Source organism: Trichechus manatus, unplaced genomic scaffold (genome assembly GCF_000243295.1).
Source record: "Trichechus manatus latirostris isolate Lorelei unplaced genomic scaffold, TriManLat1.0 scaffold00058, whole genome shotgun sequence".
NCBI classification, from domain to species: domain Eukaryota; kingdom Metazoa; phylum Chordata; class Mammalia; order Sirenia; family Trichechidae; genus Trichechus; species Trichechus manatus.
Genome location: NW_004443994.1, coordinates 8,539,574 through 8,564,996, shown reverse-complemented (window position 1 = coordinate 8,564,996; position 25,423 = coordinate 8,539,574). Strand labels below are relative to the sequence as shown.

Below are 25,423 nucleotides of genomic sequence, written 5' to 3'. Positions count from 1 at the left end.
CCCCCCCCCCCCCATATTGCTTTCATCTCTGACATTCACATTAGATGCTTTCTTTAAATGTCTGGGGACCCTGACCATCTGCTCTAGTTTAAAAGCCAGATGGAAGTTCTTCAGATAGGGCTTGTGGATTATGGTCTTTTACTCTAAGGTAATATGACCAGCTAGTTTCCTTAGTGAAACCCTAATATCAGTATCTCTAAGTCTTTTCTCTCTAGCTGGTTAGATTCCCCATAGCAGGCTCTTTCATTTCTTGCCTGGAGAATATACGCCTCACTGCCTGCATTCTGAGAATTGTCCAAGAGAAGAAAGCAAGGAATTTCAACATTTTTTACTCACTTAACCTCCTTTTTAGAACTTGTTACAATGTCAATTTCTTGTCTCGGGGATTACAAAACCACACAGGTAGTACAAATTTGGATTCTAAATCTCATGACTACCAGGTCAAAGGGTTTAAATTTCTCACAGGATACCTCCTGCCTCCCTCACTTCGACCTTCAGACAGAAGTTTCTCTGATGTCTCCCTTGGCCAGTAGGCAGAGTTTTTATAGTCCCCCTTCCACTAAGGGTTTAGTTCTTCAAAGGTTCAAACTTTATACAGGGATCTCGATTATAACTCCCAGTCCATACCGAGATAAAACCTAATCTCTGTCTCCAGTATAAATATTAAAACACAAGTTCCTAGCAAGTACCAGCTCCAGTAAACCACCATACCCCAAAACCTCTGCCCCCTTTTTCCTAAGATGACACTTTATCAGCCTGTATACCTATTATACTGGCTTTCAGTTTACCCTTAGTTTCTAGCAGTTAAGAGATTTCCATTCCTTTCAGGTAGCTCAGCTAAGAGTTTAAAATACAGTAAAAAATATTTTAGCTAGTACATCTAGGTATCTGTAATCCAAAGTATTCTGAGTTAGCTCAGTTTGCCATATAGCTAGAGCCGGAAGTTCCTGTAATTTGTTTCAAATAAATGTGTTCAAAACTTTTTATAAAACTCTTTAAATGTAGGCCTTATTACAAGATTAGTACAAGACATCAAATGAAATACAATTTATTCAAAGCACATAAAAGTATCTGAATGTCCATAATATATAGAATGTCAACTTCCTATGAAGACTAAAATTAAATTTCCACGTTTAATTCTCTTAAGCTCAGTTCAGAGCTATATTTTCAGACTGAGTAGATACAGGTTATTAATTTTGGTGTAATGTGAGGCTATTTATATAAGAAAGTGTTTTTATATTAGGAGTCTTAATGTTTGTGGGGAAAAAAATAAGCCTACCTAATTTTTTTTGCAACAGCAAAAGAACCACTAATGCAATAATATTAAAAATACTCGTTCGCAAAAAATATTATATCATTATACAATATAGGAGATTACTCCAGAAAAGATTATTTTTTTCTTCATCTTTTATGTGGCAGACTAATCAACAACCATTCTTACTCTTCCACCTTTAATTCTTCCTTGCTTAGCAGAGCCTGCTTCCCAACATAAAGGCTGAACACAGCAAATACTTGCTTTTCCAGTCTCCCCACAGCTGGGGCACAGGCAAGTAATCTAATTCTGTCAGAGGTACCCTGAGGATCTCCAGTGGGGGGTTTCTAGGAAAGTTTTCCTTCCCTGATTAAAAAAAAAGGACCGTTGGAAGAGAAATGCTCCTTCTGGAGTTGCCTCTGGATTCAACTGAATGAGAATGTGGCGTCCGGCTGTTTAAGCCATCTGCCAGGGCACAAGCCTGAGGAAAAAGCCAATATAGCCAAGATGGCAGAGTGGACGGATGGAAAGGAGATGCAGCCTTAGTGACATCACTGAGCTACTGCCCAACTCTGGAACTGCTCTGTGGGCATTCTTCTTATAAACATGTGCTGCTTGGAGCCTCCTAACTGATACACCTAGCATCTCTGACACTTCTATGTTCTTAATCTTTGACCATTCCTTCAAAATCTCCTTCACAGGCAACCCTCATCTGCCCTTATGTTAAATGCCACTGCTCCCTGAGCATATTTCCTGAGCATTTTAACCTGCAGTTAATGATTGTCATTTTAAAAAATTTTCCTCAGTTTTTATTTTTTATTGTACTTTAGATGAAGGTTTACAGAACAAACTAGCTTCTCATTAAACAATTACTACACATACTGTTTTGTGACACTGGTTACCAACCCCATGACATGATAACACTCTGCACTTCTCGACCTTGGGTTCCCTATTACCAGCTTTCCTGTCCTCTCCTACCTTCTAGTCCTTGCCCCTGGGCTGGTATGCCCCTTTAGTCTCGTTTTCTTTTATGGGACTGTCTAATCTTTGGCTGAAGGGTAAACCTCAGGAGTGACTTCATTACAGAGCTAAAATGGTGTTCGGGAGCCATACTCTCAGGGTGTCTCTAGTTCTCTGTCAGGCCAATAAGATTGGTGAAAAAATTTCCTCAGTTTTTACTACTCTGTCACTAATTCAACTTGTCTCTCTCAGTTCTTTAAATCTCCTCTCAACTAATTCAAACATGTTAAGAATTCTATCAATTTTATTTTCTTCATTAAACACAAAGACACGGAACTAAGAAACAGGCAAACTAAGAAACACATGTTTCTACAGATTATACTTACACTATATTTGTTAGTCTGTTTTCCCCACTAAACTGTGCATGCACACACACATAAATTCATGTCATATTTACATCTCCAGGGCACACATGGCACACATCAGGGATGCCTCCAATAAACACAAGTCAAGCTGAACTCACCTTTATTTCATGGCATTGTTTACACCCACCATAAAAAAAAAAAAAAAAAAAACTCTCCTACTTTTTTTTTTTTAATTGTGTTTTAGGTGAAAGGTTACAGCTCAATTAGTTTTTCATTCAAAAATTTTATACACAAATTGTATTGTGACATTAGTTACAATCCCCGCAATGTGTCAGCTCTCTTCCCCTTTCCCTTTCCCCCCTGGGTTCTCCGTGTCCATTCATCCAGTTTTTCGGTCCCTTCCTGCCTTCTCATCTTTGCTTTTGGGCAGGTGTAACCCATCTGCTCTCGTATACTTGACTGAACCAAGAAGCACGTTCCTCACGTGTGTTATTGTTTGTTTTACAGGCCTGTCTAATCTTTGGCTGAAAGGTGGACTTTGGGAGTGGCTTTAGTTCTGAGTTAGTAGGTGTCTGGGGGCCATAGTCTCGGGGGCTCTCCTACATTTTTTGATGGTTCTTTCCTACTTATGACCTCTATAACTTTTGCTTAATAACTGCCAATTGTTCTAAAAACGAGTCAGTACACACTAACAAGAACGGTTTGTGCCAACACCAATTTTAAAGGGACCAATGACTCATGAATATAGGAGTCTGTTATTTGGTGCAAATAAAAACACACACACACACACACAAGCAAACACACACTCATTAGATGGCAGATACTAAGGACGCCAGTTAATTTAAAATTTAATAAACGTAAACACTCCCTAAAAGTCCTGGTGAAAGGAAATGAAAACAGACTACTAGTATACCTAAGAATTCTCAATTAACACTAATAATTCAAATCTTACATCACTGACAGCTATATAGGAGAAATTTTATCAAGCTTTGAATATTCATTTTAAAACGGAAAAAGAAAGGCTGAAAACACTGTGAGTTTGTTTTTTCTTGATCTTAAAGTCCTTTTTCCAATAATCACAGATTAAACTGATCAATTTAACATGAAATACTCCCTTCAGCATAATTTTGAAGGAACATACAGTGTCCAACACAGAAATATGCAAGTAAAGAATAAACTGCTTGCTAACCTGAGAGTTCAAAAAGAATATTAATCTTATACTACACAACATCAATTGATAGAGCATTTTAAGTAAAGGAGACTATATATAGTGTTTGTAATAAGCTGGTAGTAATGGTTTTAAGTAATGGAGGCTACATCTTGTTTTTCAAATGACCAAATACCAGAACGTTTAAGAAAAACCACACTGGCAAACAGCTTTGGAAATATGTTTAAGAAAATTATTATGCTTTTATAATTCTGCCCCACAGAATATTTTATTTCCTACAGTGGGATGGCCTCTGACCAACAGCTGAGTATTACAAGCACAGAATTATAGAAGCAATGAACTGGAAGAAACATTTAATATAATCTAACCCACTCTTTTCAGTTTTCACATGCTAAAAATGAAGTTAAGAGAAATCAAGTGCCAGAGGAAAGGGGAGAACTAGAATCTGGGTCCTCTGAGTCTCAAATGGTCTTCCAAGATATCTCACAGTTTCCCTATTCTATTCTCTATCAATATTTTATAGTAACTACTGCAAAGTCAAAAAAGAATCTCTCTAAATGTTTACAAAGATCTGAAGATTATACAGTTGGTACATGTATGGAAGCAAACCAAAAAAATGATAAATTCATCTCACATTCTGCATTTACACTTTACTGGCTATTGTGCAACAAAACCAATGTCAAATTAGAGAAACGTTAAACTCAAATAGATATGAACCATAAGAGAATTTAGGGTCAAGTCAGTCTACAAAATTTTATGTTAATCATGAAAACACTAAAACTCACATTATCCATCTGTTTCCAACACATGTCAAGGTACTGTTGAGCTTTTCGTCCTTCTTGGAGATGCTAAAGATAATAATAAATGCCAAAAATAAATAAATAATTGCATTTAAATACTAAATGAAGTCTAAAGTCACAAAAAAAAGGCTTTTTGTTTTTGTTTTTAAAGCACTAATTACTTTATCATCATTTAGGAAGAGATTGTTATTAAAGCAAAACTCTATAAAATGTATTTTACAGGGTATTACTTCAATAGTACAAATATAACCCTTAAAAGGGACATAACCTTTAGAAAAATAGATGATTGTCTTGAATAGGGGTTGGCAAGCATTTCTGTCAAAGATCAGACAGTAAGTATTTTAGGCTTTGGGTGGTATCACTAGGAGTCGGAACTGACTTGAAGACAACGGGTTTGGTTTTGGTTTTAACCACGTGGTCTCTGTTCCAACTACTTAACTCCGCTCTTATAATGCAAAAGGAGTCACATAAGTGAATGAGTGTGGTCTGTCCCAATAAAACTATACTTATGGACACTGAAGGAGCTCTGGTGGTACAATGATTAAGCTCTTGGCTGCTAACCAAAAGGTCAGCAGTTCAAACTGGCCAGCAGCTCTGAGGAAGAAAAGCCCTGGCAATCTTCTCTTGTAAAGATTACAGCCTAGGAAACCCTATGAGGCAGTTCTACTCTGTCCCATGAGTCAGAATTGATTCAATGGCACCTAACAACAATAACACTAAATTTGAATTTCATGTAAGTTTCACATGACATGAAATATTACTCTTCTTTGGATTCTTTTTTCAACCATTTAAAAACGTGAAAACAATTCTTTGCTCGTGGAAACTAGGAAACAAAAACAGTAGGCTGGATTTGGCCCATAAGCTGTAGATTGCTGACCCCTGATCTTAAACTCAAAACGATCATAAATTAGTAAAAGTATCTTGAGATAATCTGTAAACAGAATAAATTCAGTGAAACAGAAAACCAGTTTATGTTGAGCACATGTATTTTTAAAAAGCAAAAGTAATTCTTACTTATATGAAAATATTTCATATTTTAATAACTGATAAAGTATAATAACTGGATAAAAATAATAAGAATTACCATTTTTCTTTCAGTTTTCAGATCATGAGCATATCTCATTAATTCACCATATACTCTGTACGCCATTTCTTCTGCTACTACTTCTCGCTGTCCTGCATAGTCATTTAGCTCGTTAAGGATGTTAAAGAAGGCTATACACGAGGTAAACCTGACAAAAACATATTTTAAAATGGTGAAATTTATTTTAGTGTTCATTACAAATGTTTTTCGTGAGGTATGGATCGCGTCTGACACTTGACAAATTTTAACATAAGCTAATCTCAGCTATATTCTAAATTAACTTCAAATGGAAAGAACCCTGCATTAATCTCAAGGTGTACTTGTTTGTATATCTTCAAGTAGACTTAATTTATAAATAAAGGGATATTTGGGGGTCAAAAAATAATAAGAATACTACCTGCAGGCTTTTTTGACATACTGGAATCTCTTAAGTTGCCAATTGACTGGCCTGAGCTTGGGAATGAACTTGGTGGGATTCCTAGGCTTGGCAGCTGAACCTGTTGCAGAGATGGTGTGCGTGCTCTTGAGGGCAGAACCTGCCAATCATACCACTCAAATGCATCTTGATGGCTGATCTACAGAATAACTTTGCTATCAGCTCTCGACACAGCTGCCTGAATGCCTGCCCATATCCTGAATGGAAGTGAAGGACCATTATGTCGGCACCAAAGGGGGATAGAGGGGACAAAAATAAGGGGAAAAAATGTGTGTGGAGGGAAGGAGAGAAACAAAGAGAATCACCGTATTAAAATGTAGGTATCTACTTTGAATATACTAAGAAACACTCTCTTAAACAGTTGAAGGCTGACAACTCAGATAGTACTCCACTAACAATAAATCTTAGAATCCTAACAACTGACAATTTTATACAAAGTTTTTTTTGAAGTCTAGTCTCTTTTTGTCTGCATTCTAGAGCCATCCACATATCCCTGTTTAAAACTGCCCCAAAGCCCATAGGAGATTCCCACTCTTTTATTAAAAACTCCAAAATTACCCTGAAACCCTCATTCCTTTTCATTATTGCTTTAAATCAATTCTTGCAGGTAGTAAAAGTATTTTATTATTTAGTAAGACAATATTTATTAAAATAAGTATTATCTTATTAAATATATCTTACTAAGTTTATCAATATTTATTATTCTAAATAATAAAATATTTCTTGAATTTGTTAATAGGCAATAAACAGGTATACAAGTTACCTTGGCTCTTCATCTTTGGATGACCGTTTGGGACAGTACTTCTTAACCAGATTTCTATAGAAGAAAGATTTTGAAAAATTTATAAAAAAATACTGTTGATGTTTAAATATTCTAAAAGTTTCCAATTTTGTTAAGTGTATAATTCTATGACACAAAACAATTAAGAGAGTAACATGAACGTCTACTACCATTAACATCAGAATGTTGGATCATTACTTACTTCCATTTTGTTCTTAAAATACTGACAGCTGTAGAAACAAAAAGTTAGTTCTCTTTTGATGTGTGTGTAACGATTTGGTTGATTATGCTATCAAATAAGGAAAGAGGTAAGAGGAAGAACAGAATAGGAGAAAAAAGTATTCAGTAAATGAAACTGGGTTACACTGCAAAGACATACATGTCAGAGAAATAACGTCCTATTTTGTTTTGCAAATCAGAGATTTTAATACGAACGTAAAACATAAGCAGCTGCTGACTCAATACAGGTTAAAAAAAGAGTTGGTCAGCTTCTTCCCTAATGCTACTTTTATATGAAAATCATTAGGTGACCCCTTAACCTTCTCTTTTTGGTCAAATGAATTATTTTTATCAAAAAGGATACATTTAAATGTTTATTAAATACAAGTTCTAGTCACTACACTTTAAGGCCTCATTTTATATGTTAGTCTTCATCTCCCATTAAATATATGGCACACACTCATTAATTACATCAAGCTGCTCAGTATGCTGACTTGTAACTGTCTGTGCCTGCATCCTTGTCTATACTTGACATTCTCAGATGGGAATGCTAGCACACTAGCACACACACTTTGGAGCCAGACTAAACAACCTGGGTTTGAATCCTGGTTGTTTTGGTAGTATTTATGTGATCCTGGACAATTAACTTTTCTGTGCCCCAGTTTCTTCATCTATCAACAGTGATAACAGTATTTATGAGAGTTAAATAATATGAAAATTAGATGAGATTAGTATGTTATGAGAATTAAATGAGATAAGGCTGTTGTGAGAATTAAATGAGATAATATTTGTCAAGCATTTACCACAGTGCTTTATGCTAGTTCTCCTCAATGTATGGTCCATGTACCAGTAACGGTCCACAGACTGTTATGAATCCACAAGTTAAGTACAACGGTTGACAGTAATTTTATATCTGTCGAACCTAACAATAAAAAAGTAGGGTGTGTTGCCCAAACTGATTTACAGATTCAACACAATCCCTAAACCCAAAACCAAACCCACTGCCATCAAGTCGATTCTGACTCACACATAGTCCTGTCATCAAATACTCAGTCACCCCTGGTCTGTAAAATAAGGTACAGGATAAAAGCCTTAAACCTTACATCTACACTTTTTATCAAAATCTTTACTAATATTTAATAGATTATTTCACTAGTACATGTATATATAATTTATAAATAACTGTGCAAGTACATGCTAAATTTTTACAGGTGAGCAATAAAATGTTCAGATATTCCTGGTCTAGACAAATACAATATATACTTTTTTACATAGCATAATATGATTAAAACAAGAGAGGGCTCTGTACAGGGGATTCCCTAGAGGAGGAAGACTGAAATTCCCGATCCCTTGACTGAGCAAAGAGAAACTGGGCAAACGGAAAGTCCTGGGGGATTCTAAACAGAGGAGATCTCATGAGCAAAGGAAAGGAAGTAAGAAAAAACATGGCAATCATGAGGAACGATGAGTTGGTTCAATGTTGCTGGAACATTAAGTATGAGCCAGAGAATGGTAAGAGTGAGGTTGGAAAGGCAGGTAGGGACAGACCAGAGGTCGTTCTTAAGCAACTCTGACTAAATACTCTTAAGCAACGGTTCTTAATCATGGTTACCTGAAACATCACCAAAAACAATTTTGTGAATAAATTCATTCATTCATTCAAACACCATCAAGTCTACTATATGCTGTGTATTAATTATTCCAAATACTGGACTGACAGAGAGAAAGGGATGAGTCACCGCCAGCAAACCAGTAATTATATATGACCTACAGTCCTTTCTAAGACAGAACTCAAAAAGTAAGATTGGAAAGAAGTGATGAATATGAGTTAATTAGAATATGCAAATCCACAGACACAGAAAGTAGATTAGTGGTTGCCAGGGCCTGGGAGAGGGGTAGTGGGGAGTGATTGCTAATGGGTACAGGGTTTCTTTTGGGGATGATGAAAAAATGTTCTAAATTAGATAGTGGTGATATTTACTCAACTCTGTGAATATACAAAAAACCACTGAATTGTACACTTTAAAAGGGTGAATTTTATGGTTATGTGCATTATATCTCAATAAAGCTTTTACAAGAGGAGGAATAACTGCTGAGAGGGTAGTCCATCTTCCACAGGTAGCTCAAATTCAACAAGTCTAAATCAGAATTTATCTTCTTTTACAAATCTAATTCTTATATCAACGACACCACCATCCATCTAGAGCCTAGACATTTAAGTCAAAAACTTGGCAATCATCCTACACTTTCTCAAGTTTCTCCCACCTTAAGGTGTTCAAGTCCTGTAGATTCTATTCCTAATTACTTTTTTTTTTCTGCTTTATTAAGTGATAATTTTCATAAGGAAAAAAAGTTTGCACAGGAGAAGCCCCTTCTTCTTCTCACCTTTTTACTGCTTTAGATACTGCAAGGACCACGTGGCTACAAACTGCACTATAAAAGGGGCAAGGTGGGCAAACCCCACTTTTATCACTAACTGCGTGGCAAGGATCAGCATGAATCCAACTTCCAGCTGGAAGTGGATCTAGGACTTACCTTCCCATATTTTCACTCCTCCTTGCCAATCACTTTCCTGACAATTCCCTTTCTCGCTGACCCTAACCACCCTCATCCCTGGCTATCCTGAGCCAGCTTAAAACATCCCTGGCCACCTGAGGCCAGGTCACCAGGGAGCAGCTGTAAGTTCAGGAGTCTGCACTTCAGACAGCTGGCCCCTCCCCCACATCTCTCTTCCTCATTCCAATCAGTTAATATGTATAACCTGCATCAGGCTCTCTTCCCTTCCTGAAGTTAGTCAGCCAGGTGTGGGGCCAGTGGAGCCCCTATCGGCCAGGCTATTTCTGAAAACAAAGGCATCTTGATTGCTTGGGTTATTTTCAGAAACCAGAGTCAAAGAGCCAAACCATGTTCTTTGTCCCACAGACACAGATATATGAGGACAAGAGACTTGAAGCTACTGTGTAACTAACATCTTGCAACCTCAAGGGCGAAAACCAAGAGACTCACAAAAATGCCCTGACATCGCTGAGCTCCAGAATCCCGTTTCAAGACTTTCTGTTATATGAGAAGACTCTGACTTGCAGCTGAATGCTTCTTAACTGACACTACTGAAAAGCTTGATAAAATGTCCAACAGAGAAATGTACTAAAAACTGGAACTCTGATGTAAAGTTCTGCGATCAAGATACAGACGTGAAAGTCAATAATGTGTGAGGACAATAACTAAGACAACAGGAGCTACCACTTGTCAACAATATATTATTTGCCAATCTCTGTGCTTCAAGCATTTTACATATTTAATCGTATGCTTACTACAAACCTACAAACAAGCATTATTAGCCCCATTTTACAAGACTCAGAAACACTAAGTAACTTGACCATTGACAAGTAGCTAATAAGAGGAATAGCCAAAAATCCTTCTCAAATCTGATTTCAGCATCTGAAGTGGTTGAAATAATGAATGTCAGTGAGGCTGCTCAAGAAGTGTGAGATGAGAAGGTGGGTTAAAATAATCTAGGAATTCACATTTAACAGGGAAGGAGGAAGAGCTGCTTTATGAGAGCAGTTAAGGATAAGCAGGTGATAGATTACCAAAACCAAACTTGTTGCCATGGAGCCAATTCCAATTCACAGAGACCCTATAGGACAGAGAAGAATTGCCCCAAAGAGTTTCCAAGGCTGTAATCTTTACAGATGCAAACTGTGACGTCTTTCTCTTGCACAGTGGCTGGTGGGTTCAAACCACTGACCTTTCAGTTAGCAGCCGAGCTCTTAACCACACTGTGCCACTAGGACTCCTTCAAGGTAGATTCCAAAAAACAAACCAACCCATTGCTGTCTAGTCAATTTCGACTTATAGTGACCCTACAGGACAGAGTAGAACTGCCCGATCGGGTTTCCAAGGAGCAGCTGATGGATTCAAACTGTCAGCCTTTTGGTTAGCAGCCAAGCTCTTAAACACTGCACCACCACCAGAGTTCCCAAGGTAGATTAGGGGTCAACAAACTATGGCCCCACGGCCTGTTTTTGTAAATAAAGTTTTACTGGAACACACCACATCCATTCGTGTATGTATTGCCTATGGCTGCTTTTGTACTACAACAGCAGAGTTGAGCAGTTGTGACATATGGCCTGCAGAGCCTAAAATATTATCTGGTACTTAACTAAAAAAGTTTGCCTACCCCTGAGAGAGGTAACTCAGAAAACCCAAGAAAGCATGTTACTGAAGATGAGGGTTTTGTTTGCTTTTTTTTTAACTTCTAATAAGATATAATAGTCAATTATCAAAGCAATATAGCAAAACAGGTACCAAATATATCCACGGAATTCAGCATGATTTAACTTAGCAAATGGTTATGATAATCACAGTCTCCAACCTATAAAAGGGTTATATTCTAGAAATTCATTTTGAAGTCAGTGGTTTTCAATTCATGAATTCATGAATTACTTTTAAACAAAAACAAGCCAACCTTGGGCAAGGACCACTTCAAAGAGTAGTTTTAAACTCTGAATGCATGTTCATATATCAACATTTTAAACACTGTTTAGGTTCCCAGGCTGTAGTAGATATTTGTTGCTTTGCATCTCTACCCTTCTTTCTTTTGATAACAGTTCATGGCAGAAACATTTCTATTCATCAAAAAAACATGTTGTTTCGTACTTTCCCAGTCTCCTTACAGTTAGACAAGACCATGTGGCTAATTCTGTATAATGGGCTATGAGCTCTGTATAACCGCCAGGCTGAACCCTCTGTGTTCATTCGCTGCTGCAGCAATTGTGATGGTCTCATGTTGAGATAAATACAGAAACAGCCTGGATTCTTGAGTCACAACATGGAGGGAAGCCGCCAGACTTCACGTGACCAAGAAATAAGCTTTTGCTGAGTGAAGCCTCTGGGATTTGGGAGTTATTATCCCAGTACAGCCTAGCATATCCTAAAATACAGCTCTTCTACTGCCATGTCTGTGTAAGAGTGGTAGGAATGGCCACATATCAAGGTACAGGAGTATTTATTTGATCCAGGCTTCATCAATCCAAGCCACAGTGATTAATAAAGGGATGGGCACTGTCCCAAAGCTAGGCCAATAAAAGTCAATCCTAAAACTTTTGTTGTAATTCTTGGGAAGACATGCTCTCTTTCTGAAATTTTTAAACTGGTGGGAGATCATCCTACAGTCATCATGTGGGAAGAGCCTATGTGAGAATTAAACCAACAGAAACAAACGGAAAGCCAAGAGATGAAGAACACAGCGTACTTCTGAGTACCCAGATCTAGCTGCTGCAGAAGCCAAGCACTTTAGTCATGTAAGTCAACAAACTCCTTTCCTTGCTTAAGTCAACCTCAGTTGGGCTTTTGACACTTGAAAGAAATCTGACTACTACAGAGGTTAACCACAAAAGCCGTAACACAGCTTAAATGTAGCATAAATAGCACTAACCTGAACTCTGGCTTCTGGGAGGAAGAACATGTATATCACAAGAGGGAAGGGGACAAAGAGGGAGAAAAGTAACTTTACTTTTACCTTTTTAACATGATGCGGGCTTAGTCCTAAGCAATTTTTTTTAAGTCCTTCCTGCCTCCCTTTATGTAAAACTCAACTATCTGTAGACAACTCTTCCTAAACTCCAAGTGTACAGAGGTTTCAGATACCACCAAAGACTCCATCCAAACCAACCCTGACACTCGAAAAAACGCTCCATGGTCCAAAATGTTCTTCTTTTTTACCACCCAATTTAAACTTCTATTCTAGGAGATCATTCTCTGGAAGAAGTATACACTTCTACGAAGAACTGAGAAGGAGCTCGGATTTTTTACTTTATTCACTTAAGTACAGCCTATGAGCATACACCGTTTTCATAAATTTTTCAAAACACTAACAATAAAAGCATGCAAAAAGAATTTATTCCCTCAATGCTGCTGATCTCAGTTAAGCCTTTCAAGAAAACAGTCTAAAGTCAGCAAAAATTCACAGCAAGGTGTTAATGGTTAATAAATCCCACAAACACCTACTGTATTTGCATTTCTTCTTTTGTTTATTGTTGTAGTTTAAATGAAAGTTTACATTTCAAATTAGTCTCTTATACAAAAATTTATACATACATTGTTATGCGACCCTAACTGCTCTCCTTATACTGTGACAGCACACTCCTCCTTTCCACCCGATTTCCCATGTCCATTCAACCAGCTCCTAACTCTCTCTGCCTTCTCATCTCACCTCCAGACAGAAGCTGCCCATTTAGTCTCATGTATCTACTTGAGCTAAGAAGCACACTTTCATGAGTATCATTTTATGTCCCACAGTCCAGTCCAATCTTTGTCTGAAGAGCTGGCCTCAGAAACTTCTGCTTCTGGGCTAATAGAGAGTCCGGGGGCCATGCTTTCCAGGGTTCCTCCGGTCTCAGTCAGACCATTAAGTCTGGTCTTACTAGAATTTGAGTTCTGCACCCCACCTTTCTCCTGCTCTATCAGGGACTCTCTGTTGTGTTAGTTTCCCTGTCAGGGTGGTCATTGGTGGTAGCCGGGTACCATCTAGTTCTTCCGGTCTCAGATTGATGAAGTCTCTGATTTATGAGGCCCTTTCTGTCTCTTGGACTAATACTTCCCTTGTGTCTTTCGTATTCTTCATTCTCCTTTACTCCAGGTTGTTGGGACCAATTGATGCATCTTAGATGTCCACTTGCAAGCTTCTAAGACCCCAGACACCACTTACCGAAGTAGGATGCAGAATTTTCTTAATAAACTTTGTTGTGCCAATTGACCTAGATGTCCCCTGAAAGCAAGGTCCCCAGACCCCTACCCCTGCTACTCTGTCCCTCAAAGTGTTTGATTGTATTCAGGAAACTTCCTAGCTTTGGTTTAGTCCAATTGTGCTGACTTCCCCTGTAGTGTGTGCTGTCCTTTCCTTCACCTAAGATAATTCTTGTCTACTATCTAGTTGATGAATAACCCTCACCCTCCCTCCTCACCCTCGTAACCATCAAAGAATGTTTTCTTCTGTGTTTAAACCTTTTCTTGAGTTCTTATAATAGTGGTCTTATACAATATTTGTCCTTCTGTGACTGACTAAATTCAGTCAGCATAATAAATTCCAGCTTCCTCCATGTTATGTTTCACAGATTCAACGTTGTTCTTTATCATTGTGTAGTATTCCATTGTGTGGATATACCATAATTTGTTCATCCATTCGTCTGTTGATGGGCACCTAAGTTGTTTCCATCTTTTTGCTATTGTGAACAATGCTGCAGTAAACACGGGTGTGCATATATCTATTTGTGTGATGGCTCTTATTTCTCTAGGATATATTCCAAGGAGCGAGATTTCTGGATTGAATGGTACTTCTATTTGTAGCTTTTTAAGGAGGCGCCAAATCGATTTCCAAAGTGGCTGTACCATTTTACATTCCCACCAAGAGTGTATAAGTGTATAAGTCTCTCCACAACCTCTCCGGCATTTATTATTTTCTGTTTTTTGGATTAATGCTAGCCTTGTTGGGGTGAGACGGTATCTCATTGTAGTTTTGACCTGCATTTTTCTAATGGCTACTAATGATCGTGAGCATTTCTTCATGTGTCTGTTAGCTGCCTGAATGTCTTCTTTGGTGAAGTTCCTGTTCATATCCTTTGCCTGTTTTTTAATTGGGTTATTTGTCTTTTTGTTGTTGAGGTTTTGCAGTATCTTATAGATTTTAGAGATTAGATGCTGCTTGGATTTGTCATAGACAAAAATGTTTTCCCAGTCTGTAGGTTGTCTTTTGACTCTTCTGGTGAAGTCTTTTGACGACCATATAAGTGTTTGATTTTTTTTAGGAACTCCCAGTTATCTAATCTCTCTTTTGGTACTTGTGCATTGTTACTTATGGTTCATATTGTGTTTATGCCATGTATTAGGTCTCCTAGCGTTGTCCCTATTTTTTCTTCCATGATCTTTATCATTTTCGATTTTATATTTAGGTCTTTGACCCACTTTGAGTTAGTTTTTGTGCATGGTGTAGGGTATAGGTCTTGTTTCAGTTTTTTACTGATGGATATCCAGTTATGCCAGCACCATCTGTTAAAGAGATTGTCTTTTCCCCAATTAACAGATTTTGGGCCTTTGTCAAATATCAGCTGCTCACAGGTGGATGAGCTTATATCTGGATTCTCAATTCTGTTCCATTGGTCTATGTATCTGTTGTTTTATCAGTACCACGCTGTTTTGACTACCATGGCAGTATAATAGGTTCTAAAATCAGGTAGTTTAAGGCCTCCCACTTTGTTCTTCTTCAATAATGCTTTACTTATCTGGGGCTTCTTCGCTTTCTATATGAAGTTGGTGATTTGTTTATCTCTTTAAAAAATGCCGTTGGAATCTGGATCAGGATTGCACTGTACCTGTAGATCGCTCTGGGTAGAACTGACATTTTCACAATGTTGGGTCTTCCTATCCGTGAACAAGGTATATTTTTCCACTTACGCAGGTCTCTTTAGGTTTCTTGCAGTAGCGTCTTGTAGTTTTCATTGTATAGGTCTTTTACATCTCTGGTTAGATTTATTCCTAAAGTATTTTATCTTCTTGGAGGCTACTGGAAATGGTATTGATTTGGTGATTTCCTTTTTGAAGTTCTCTTTGTTGGTGTATATATTTGCATGTTTAATATAATATGCTTATTAGCTCAAATAAATCTCAAACTGATTGGTCTTAAATATGCAGGAGTAAAACAGTCAGGTTGTTTCTCAACTAAAAATATTTTAGACAATTCATCTCTCTCAAGAAATCAGCTCTTGGTGTCAGTTCCCCTAGGCTATTCTTTTTCAGAGAACCTCCTCCTCTCTTCTATGTCTAAATCCAGAGATTCTCCAACTGTGATTATCACAATTGTGATAGCAATTTATATGTAAGACATATTTTTGAATAGGGTATTATAAATCAGAAATTAATTGAAACACAAGCTTTATACACACATAACACATACTATAGAAATTATAACAGATGTCATTCTGGTACGCTGGTGCTTTGTTTTGATGGTGTGTGTGTGTGTGTTTTATCCATGTTCTCTAAGTACCTTAGGATCATTCACTCTGAATTAATGTTGTTCCTTCAGTGGTCTGAGAAGGCTTCCAAATTTAATGGGCATCTTCAAAGATTACAGTCTTACATGCATATTAGCTGTATAGTAAAAAACAAAAAACTCAAAGCCATTTGCAGTTGAGTCTATTCAAAATCATGGCAACACCATGTGTTACAGACTAGAACTGTTCCAAAGGTTTTCTTGGCTATGTAAGTCGGAATCAAACTCAACGGCAATAGGTTTGGTATCTGGTTTTTTGTTTTTTTTAAAAAAAGCAGATCTTTTCAGAAGCAGATCACCAGGACTTTCTTCCATGGCACCGCTAGGTAGGTTCAAACCAGCAACCTTTAGGTTAGTAGTCAAGCACTAAACATTTGTGCCACTCAGGAGCCTTATTAGTTATGTATAGGTTATATTTAATATATCACTCTACTTAATATACATTTAAGTAGCTGATTTTGATCTTTTAAATCTGTTCTAGTTTTGTTATGATTATATTCATTTTTCGTTTGAAAATTGTAAAATATTCCAAGTAATTTCTCAAAACTTCCTTTTATTAAAACTACATTTTACAGTTAAATGATGGAGTATATCTCAAAAATCCCATAAGTTGAGAACAATCAATACACATTTTCAACCTTTCAACATTTGACAGGCTCTCATTTATAATTACAATTTAACAGATGATCAATACCATACTGATTTGTAAAATGGGATACAAATCATATCCTACTTCTTCTTCTAACAGAAGAATAATAGATACCTGAAACTGATTAATGCCTCTTTTCTTAACTGCTCTCTTGACATCTAATGGTTAACCTACATAAAAGCTATCAGATTAATACAAATGGCCCTATTCGTGGGCCTCAGTTAAATGATCCAGAGACAGAAAACTGAATCTAGCTGAGCCAAAGAGTTTCCTTCCTGGAAATTTTAAGACTTAAAACCTGAGACAGCTTTGAGATTAGTCTGAGAGCTGTAGCTCTGAGACATAAAACTGGCTCTGTTGGTGATTGTGTTTCCTGTCATGTGGAGACAGCCAGTCGGCATTGAAAGAATGAGACCAACCCACCAAAAGAAGCAAAAAAAGAGACAAGCAAAAAAAGGGTATTGGCTGTATTTCAGACACTGTCTGACTTTTTTTTTCCCCTCCTGTTTTGGTCCCTAGTTTTTACTTTATCTTCAACATGCCAAGGGTCTACTGTATATGAAACATACGTGAATGAGGGCTCATAGTCTATACTCAAAGAATACATCCAACAATTCATTATTATTTAGGGTGTGATAATCATAACAATGTGGTTTCTAAGCAACTGCGGGTCTTTCAGAAGAGTATTTTTTTAGGTATATTAAAAAATAAGAAAGAGAAATTATTTAATCTGCTCAATTTCAACTAAGGAAGGGGCAGACAGCCACCACAGATTTAGTATTACACTCTTCAGAGAAATTTTGTTCTGCAAGTTGATAACTTTGGCTCTCTTTTTAAATATTAGATTCTTAAAGGAGACAATTGTATATACCTTCATAGTCCTAGATTCAAAAATACTTGTATAAAACATGAAATTAATTAATAAACAGCTGTGGTGCAACAGATTGCTTTTGTGTGGCCTTTCTGGCTATGATATTGTAAACTCCCACCCAAGTGATTGGGTGGGACTGTGCAATAAGGTAATCGTGCCCACCAAAGGGATTGATCAGTTTTGCCATCCTGCTACGCTTAAAAGTGAGCCAATTTCATAGCAGGAAGAGGATCTCACCACCACCAAGGAAGAAGAGCGAGGAGCAGAGTGCTTCCTTTGACTTGGGATCCCTGCACTGACAAGCTCTAGGAAAGGGGAAGAGGGAGAGACTAGGAAAAGGGGAGGGAGAGGGAGAAAGAGAGAGACAGCTGTAACACTGAAGACAGTGAGTAGCAACAGCAGCAAGAGAGACTGGCAGGAGACGATGCAGTGGAATTCTGAGCCCAAAGAGCGTGAAATCTGAGTGTCTTCAGGCAGGAGGCTTGCTGTTGGAGTAAGGTGCCTCCAGGAACTTGGTGGAGTTAGGTTTGCCGCCCCATAGAGCTAGAGCTGAGTGCCTTCAGACCAAGGCTTACTAGCAGAGTGAGGTGCCTCTGGGGACTTAACCACAGAGCTAAAAGAGCTTTGCAATGGGTACAGCTGAAAAGAGGCTGTCCTGATGGGAAGAACTGTATCCTGAGCGTTGCTTAACCCGAACTGTAACCTGTTACTTCCCTAATAAACCCCGTAATCATGAGTACTGTCCGTGAGTCTTGTGTGACCATTGCAATTAAATATCAAAGCCAGCAGAGAAGTAGAGGGCCATGGGAGGGACAGTTGGTATCAGAATTGGTAAAGATGGTGGGGAGAGGAGGCATGTCTGACCTCTGCCTCATACGAATAGCCTTGGGCTGTTGATCTTGGTCCTCCTTCTCCCTCGTGAAGTTACAGACTCTGCCCCCTACACCATTTTTACTGCAGCTAATCTGTCTTATTTGCTCATTTACACATATAGGATCAAGGCAACCCCATGTGTGCAGAGTAGAACTGCTCCATAGGGTTTTCAAGGCTGTGACCTTTCAGAAGCAGATCACCAGGCCTGTCTTCCAAGGTACCTCTGGATGGGTTAGAACCGCCAACCTTTCAGCTAGTAGTTGAGTGATTACCCAAACAACATCATATAGGATGATGAAATAAACATTTTACCTGACTTTAGTCACTGCTATGCAGTTCAAATGGATACCAAAACCTAAATAACTTGAAAATAAAATTATTCTAGGCATTATGAAAGAGCTGATATTGAATAATTGATCTAACACAGCTGACACCATCAACAACCAATCTTTTCTTTTTGGTTGTTTAAACAATAAGGTTTTAAATCATCTTCATTTGAAAGCTCACTATTAAAATAGTTAAAACAACTGGTTTAAACTTATTTTCATTCTTAAAGTTTATAGCTTACTTATGAGATTCTGCTTCATCATTTAATCTAAGAGAACATTTTCATATAAAAATTAGGAACAGGCTTTGCAGTTCTTGTTTAAGGTGGACCAGCTGAAGTTTCTTCACTAGTAAAGTAGTAGGGTTCACTGATCAAATCATTCCACAAATCTTACTACTGGATTCCTACTACAGGACTCTCTAGATTTTAGAAATACAATGGTGACAAAGATCAACAAACTCTTGTGAAGATTAAATGAAACAGCATATGTAAACTAAAAGCGACACTCAAACAACCCAGCTGTTGCAAAGGTAGGTGAGTAGTTTGCTGGACAATTAAGTTGAGGGAAGAGATACAGTCTTAGATATAACACTACAGAAAGAATGAAATAAAAAAAGGTCTATGGCACACAAAAAGTACAAGGAACAGAACATCAGTAATCAAAAACAAACAGCTAAAGTATTCTAATGATAACTATATGAATCCCAATCCAAACATATGAAGAAAATAGAGTTAGATGACATTGAAGAAAGGATCTCTAACTGCCATGCTGTTTCCTCTTCAATCTGTTGGTAAGTCGTCAGTTTATGAAAATAGCTAATTGAGCTAAGGAGAATGTTACATGTAAGCATCAGAGGAAGCTAAAATAACACTATACTATCTCTAACTCCAATTTATAATAGGTATGGGAATTACAAAAGTAAAAAAAAATTATCTTAAATCTTCATAATTAAAAAAAGAACACTTCCTAAATGAGTTCTAAAAAAATACCCAGAAGTACTCTGTTTCTTAAGAAAATGAAAATACGTAAAACTTCTTAAAAGTTTTTTTTTTAACCTAATGAGAAAAACATTTGCTTAAAAGAAAGACTTTTAATGTTAACTTTTTCCCCACCTGTTCTTATCTTTATGGAAAAATATATAACTAGACCCAAATTTATGAAGTATATAATTTAATTTATATTTTAATCAAATGTCTGTAATTGTTAAATTATAAACAGATGTGTTTGTTGGAAAGAGTATGTTATATAGTTTTTTGATAATTTATTATTGCCTGTAGTAAAATTCTTCAGATACCCAAAGATGTATATCTCAGTAGTACTAGGCATTGGTGATAGGAAAAGAAAGAAAAAAAAAAATCCTCAGTAGAGAATTATTCATTTTCCCTATGCTGAGAAACAGCATAATATACTAACAGCCCAGACTGTGCTGCCAGACTGTCTGGATTTGAATCCTGGCCTTGCCAAGTAAGTCTTTCTTAACCTGTCTGTACCTCAGTTTCCTAATCAATAAAATGGTACCAACACTCATTGCATTTTTATGAAAACAAAACGTGTAATTAAGGGTAAAGCACTCAGAACAGTGCCTGACACATGAAGTGCTATATAGGTGTTAAATGAATACCAACTTGACAAATAAAAAGCACTTGTTTTGTGCCAGGCATTGTTCTAGAAGCTAGGAATGAGCAGTAAACAAGACAAACAAAAATCCCTTCTCTTTGTGCTAGAATAAGAGGCAAAAATTATTTAGCCAATAAATCATCTGATACAGGCAGCAGGTACCCAAGCAGGCTGAGCAGGCTGAGTAGCCACTGGGGACCGAGAGGAATGAAAGGGTTCCCACAGGATCCAATTCTATGAAGAAAGGTAATCTAGACCCCAAAACATGGGCAATAGTTCTTCCTGCTCGTATCCAAGTCAGCATTAGGGTCTACTACATTAAGCAGTTAATCAAAAACTCACAGGAGGCCAAAGCAGTCTGAGAGTTAAACAACGACAGACAAAAGAATAAATGCAATCTCCACTTTCAGAAAGTCAGTACAAAGATTGACTTCCTCCTATCTCCTGAGACTAAATAGAAAGGTACAAACACAGCAAATTCTAAAAAAGAGGCATGAGAAAGTAAAGAAAAAGTAGAAAATAAAGGCTGATTTTATTTGGATAATTCTATATGTAAGCCTACCCTAAATATTTGGGACAGCTCTTAGTAGACCAAAATCCTCATCACAGTGGTGTTTGTGACACCAAACTCTAGTATGGGTAGAAACTAGTACTTGATCAAAGGTTCAGCAAATGGTCAGAAATGCTAAATTCTAAACTAAACTGAAACACAGATTATTTATTTATTCATTCAACTGATATTCACTGAGCTCTAGAGGTATCAGCTATGTTGCCAGGCTTGGCATAGGTACAGAATGTGTACACAATATAGTCTCTCATCAAAAGGAATTCAGAGAGATTTCTGCTCTGGCTAAGACAGAGTACCTTGTAGGCTTCCTGCCTTCCAGTCTATTTTTCTCCCAGTACACCACACTGCCACATTTGTATCGAAAACCATATGGGATGGGAAGAGGTCACAAAATTTCATACAGTAATATCCCTGTGATAGAACTTATTACCATAACTATTTTTACTAAAAAAAAAGAAATTACATATACCAACTGTATATGGGGCTTCTTTTTTTACTTGGAATTTTCAGTTAAACTCTGCCATACAAATAAAATAAGTACAAATGTATTAAAAAGAACAAACTGATTTCAGTTTTTTATATCTTTGTAAACAAAAAAATTCTACTAATTTGAAGCCACCACTTAACATCAATCAAAATGGACATGATTCAACTGTGTTTATTTTCTATTTATTCCATCCTTGACATAAAAAAATCAATACAAAATAAAGGCAAACCAAAACTATCAAAACATACGAATATAAGAAAGAGAAGGAAGAAGAAAACAAACTGGGAGTACCAAAACCTAACTGAGAAATCTTAACCTTGTGGCATTATTTAAAATGTAAATGTTTAACACCTAAACGTGGTTATTATTTAGGAAGAAAACAAGGTGACTCACAACACTATGAAAGAAATTAGCCTCTGTGGTAGCAAAAATAGAAGCAAGTTAAATAAAAGAATTTTTTCCATTAAAAAAGAGGAAACAAGACAAATCCCTCCCCTTTGGACAAAACAGATACTATAAACAGCGGCTGATAATTCAATCATTTACTAAATCTTCATGCACAGCAGCAAATCTCAATGTAGGGAAGAGAAGCAGGTAGTTTCAAATTACACATGCAGGTAGTTTCAAATTACCCATGCCTACCACCTACTCTTTCTTAGCCAAATACTCAACACCCTCCAATAATCTTGCCCTTGTTGAGAATCACTGCAATTGACAGCCATTATTAGGATCGAAATGTGCCAAATTCCTTTGTGCTTGGACAGGAAAAAAGATGCAAATAATTGATCTAGAGCATTTGTACATAAATGAAATCTACTTCTCACTGCAAAACTATTTTTTTCCTATCATGTAACTGTGGGTTCTAGCCACCCTTGGCGCAGTGGTTAAGAGCAATCTGAATCCACCAGCTGCTCCTTGGAAACCCTACGGGGCAGTTCTACTCTGTTCCATAGGGTCACTATGTATTAGTCGGAATCAACTCAACGGCACCTAACAACTACAACCCACCCTTACTTCAATAAAGTGGTGTTCAAATCCTCTTTTCTACAAATAAGTGAAAATTACAATGGTTATTGTCAGTCACAGAAAAGACAAAAAGGCAAACAAGTCTGCCATTTGATGAATTGAGTCCTGTTACTGTAATAAAACCTTGGCCATCTGGAAACCCTTGAGGCCTGAGTTATTCTAGACAGGGAAATAGTCCAGACTGATGAAGTTTTACCTTATGAATTATCAATTTTTACTTTATAATTTGTGACAAGATTCTCTTCTGAAATATATTTTCTGCTTAAGAACAAGTGTTTTAAATTATAAAAGTAATACACAATCAGAGAAAAGACTTCAGCAATTCAAAAGTATATGTAGTAAAAAGTAAGTTCCTTCCCTTCCCACCCTCTTACCCCCACTCCCCAGAGGTAACCACTGTAAACAATTTTCAGTGTTATCTTCCTAGACCTTGTCCTAAGTACATACAAAATTTGTACATAACATACACACAGCTCAAAAAGTACTAAGGAGATCTTACTGTACACATTCAGTTCTGCAACTTGCCTTTTACACTCATGGATCAAATAGCTTTTTAAGTTCAAATATGCTGGTAGATAGACCTCATTTTTTAAATCATTCCCCGCCTGACAGGCACTTTAAGGCTGGAAACGTCTTCCCCCTGCAATGGACAGTTTTGTGCACACATCTTTGCACATTTGTGTTTTTCTGCAGGAGAGTCTAGAAATGAAAATGCTAGATTAAAGGATACATTTTAAATTTTGATAGACACCACCAAATTCCCCGTCTCCTTGAAATAATCTGGTTAACTCTTTTCCTAAAGATCCAGGTTCATCCTTCCCTATATCCATTCTTTTTATTCTGCTGTAATACAGTGCCATCCTAAGGTGCACAAAAGTAGATGGCACTATTCATTCCTACATTAATCTGCATTTTGTAATTTTTAAAGCTTTCCCTTATTGTCATTTCACACTGTCATCACTGTATTGTCTATAGCACTTCATTTCTATCGGACAACTTGGAAACCAGAGAATTTAATGTGCTGGAATCAGGATCAAATCAAAAATTAAATGACTAAATAGTAAATGAGGGGAAGTTTTTACTGTTCAGATGTGAGTACATTTTGTGACTGCTATTTTAACTTCTCAGAAGCCCTTTTAATGTTTCTAAATTCTAGAGGAGTAAGGTTCTCAGATGATAATTTTTGGACAGGTAAAATATCATAGCTATTATTATTAATATACTAATAAGTTCCTTGTTCATATTCTTATATGGAAAATGCCTTGTTTAAAAAACCCAGAGGAGGCAAATGGGTTAGGAAATAAGCAAACTGCTATTATTTCAGTAAATGTCACAATAATAGTATATCATTATAAAAATATTCCAAGTAATCTGTCATCATACTAGTCTATTCCCTCCCTACACCCAGTCAGTTGGTTTAACCATGGGCTACTGTATGCTGGATATGTGGACATTTATGGTTTGTCACTCAAATATTCCCCCTTCCTTCTGGGAACACTGCCTTAAATTTCTTTTGGATGACTACCCTTCCCCATCATTATCTGTAAGTCAATCCATATATTCCCATTTCAGTAAGCACATAATCTACCCAGGGTCAGTATGACAAAAGGAGGCATCTGCTGGGATTTCTGAAGAAAGAAGATGGTATAGACTTGCACTCTCCCCTCCTTCCCTTCCCTCCTCTCCCTTCTTCTACTTCCTTCTCTCCCCTTCTTTTTCTCCCTGTTCCCTCAAACTTACTAACAGAAAAGACATCCTTCTCCAGGATTGAGGACTATAAAGATATGAAATCTAAAGCTAAGGGGGTAAAAAGGATGGTACTGAATGGAACCTGAGAATAAAGGCAGCAAGAGGAAGCAAAGCCAAGAAATGGAGCCTGAAGACATTATTCGACCCCTGAATCAAAACATGCCTAGACTTTTTAGTCTTGTGTGCCTGTTTAAGTTGGATTTTCTGTCACTTGCAATATAATATAACTAGAATCTAACATTGGTGACTAGTCTTCAGAGCTCAGGTACCATTTTCACTAAGTTCCAGCAAAACAGTACTTGTCAAATTGTAATTTAATAATGATTTTGCTGCTTGAACAAAATCTTAAGATTAATTTCATTAATTTTAAGACTGAAATTCTCCATTTAAAACTTCTATCTTCTAACTCATATTCAAAAATCTCTTTCATTAATATATAACTGATTATTAACAGAAGTAAAACTCAGCTCAGCACACAATTTCCAAGTCTTAGAAACTCTGAAGAAATTGCTAATGCTTTGGAAAGATTACTAAAGCAAAAAGTTACAGTAGAATAAAAGTGTGAAACACAGAAGTAATATTCATGTATTTCTTTTTCTTGACATTTTGTTTTCTGATTTTAGTATTTTAAGTATCTTTCTAAAATGAAAGCTACTCATGGTCTAGCTAGCAAATATTCTCTGTGGTACTAGGAAATGACTTAATTAAAACAGACTTGTTACCTAATTCAATCTAATTCTGATGAAAAACACACAGTTTAACCTCTGGAATACCATATTTAGCTACAAATTAATATTCAACTGTTTAAACGTGTAATTTCATTTTTGAGAATTGAAAAAAACTTAACTTACCTCAACTGTTTCGCATAGTTCTGTTCAATTTCTATCCTCTCTTTAACGAATTTGGCATATCTTTCCAAGAAGTCAATTCCCCATTGTGTATGCTTGTCTAAGCTGTCGAACTGATCCTAGAAAATGAAGGTTAAAAATGCATTAAAAATCTAAAATTTTGAAGATGGCGCTCTAGGCAGAAACACCATGCCGCCCCTCCACAACAAAGATCCGAAAAACTAAGCCAAACAGAGAATCAACAATCCTGAAACCCTAGAACATCAAATGAAGAGATAAAGAACTCAGCCGAACA

General features: G+C 37.0%; 1 protein-coding gene across 1 annotated transcript in view; it reads right to left on the bottom strand.

Moving 5' to 3' along the window:
• Positions 1–25,423, bottom strand: part of FNBP1L (formin binding protein 1 like) — a 117,055-nt gene that overhangs the window by 34,496 nt on the left and 57,136 nt on the right. Inside the window, exons 2-5 of the mRNA XM_023733456.1 lie at positions 25,132–25,247; positions 6,829–6,882; positions 5,630–5,777; positions 4,531–4,593 (exon numbers count right to left, since the gene is read on the bottom strand). Coding sequence (XP_023589224.1) covers positions 4,531–4,593; positions 5,630–5,777; positions 6,829–6,882; positions 25,132–25,247 — 381 coding nt within the window. The remainder of the gene's footprint in view (positions 1–4,530; positions 4,594–5,629; positions 5,778–6,828; positions 6,883–25,131; positions 25,248–25,423) is intronic.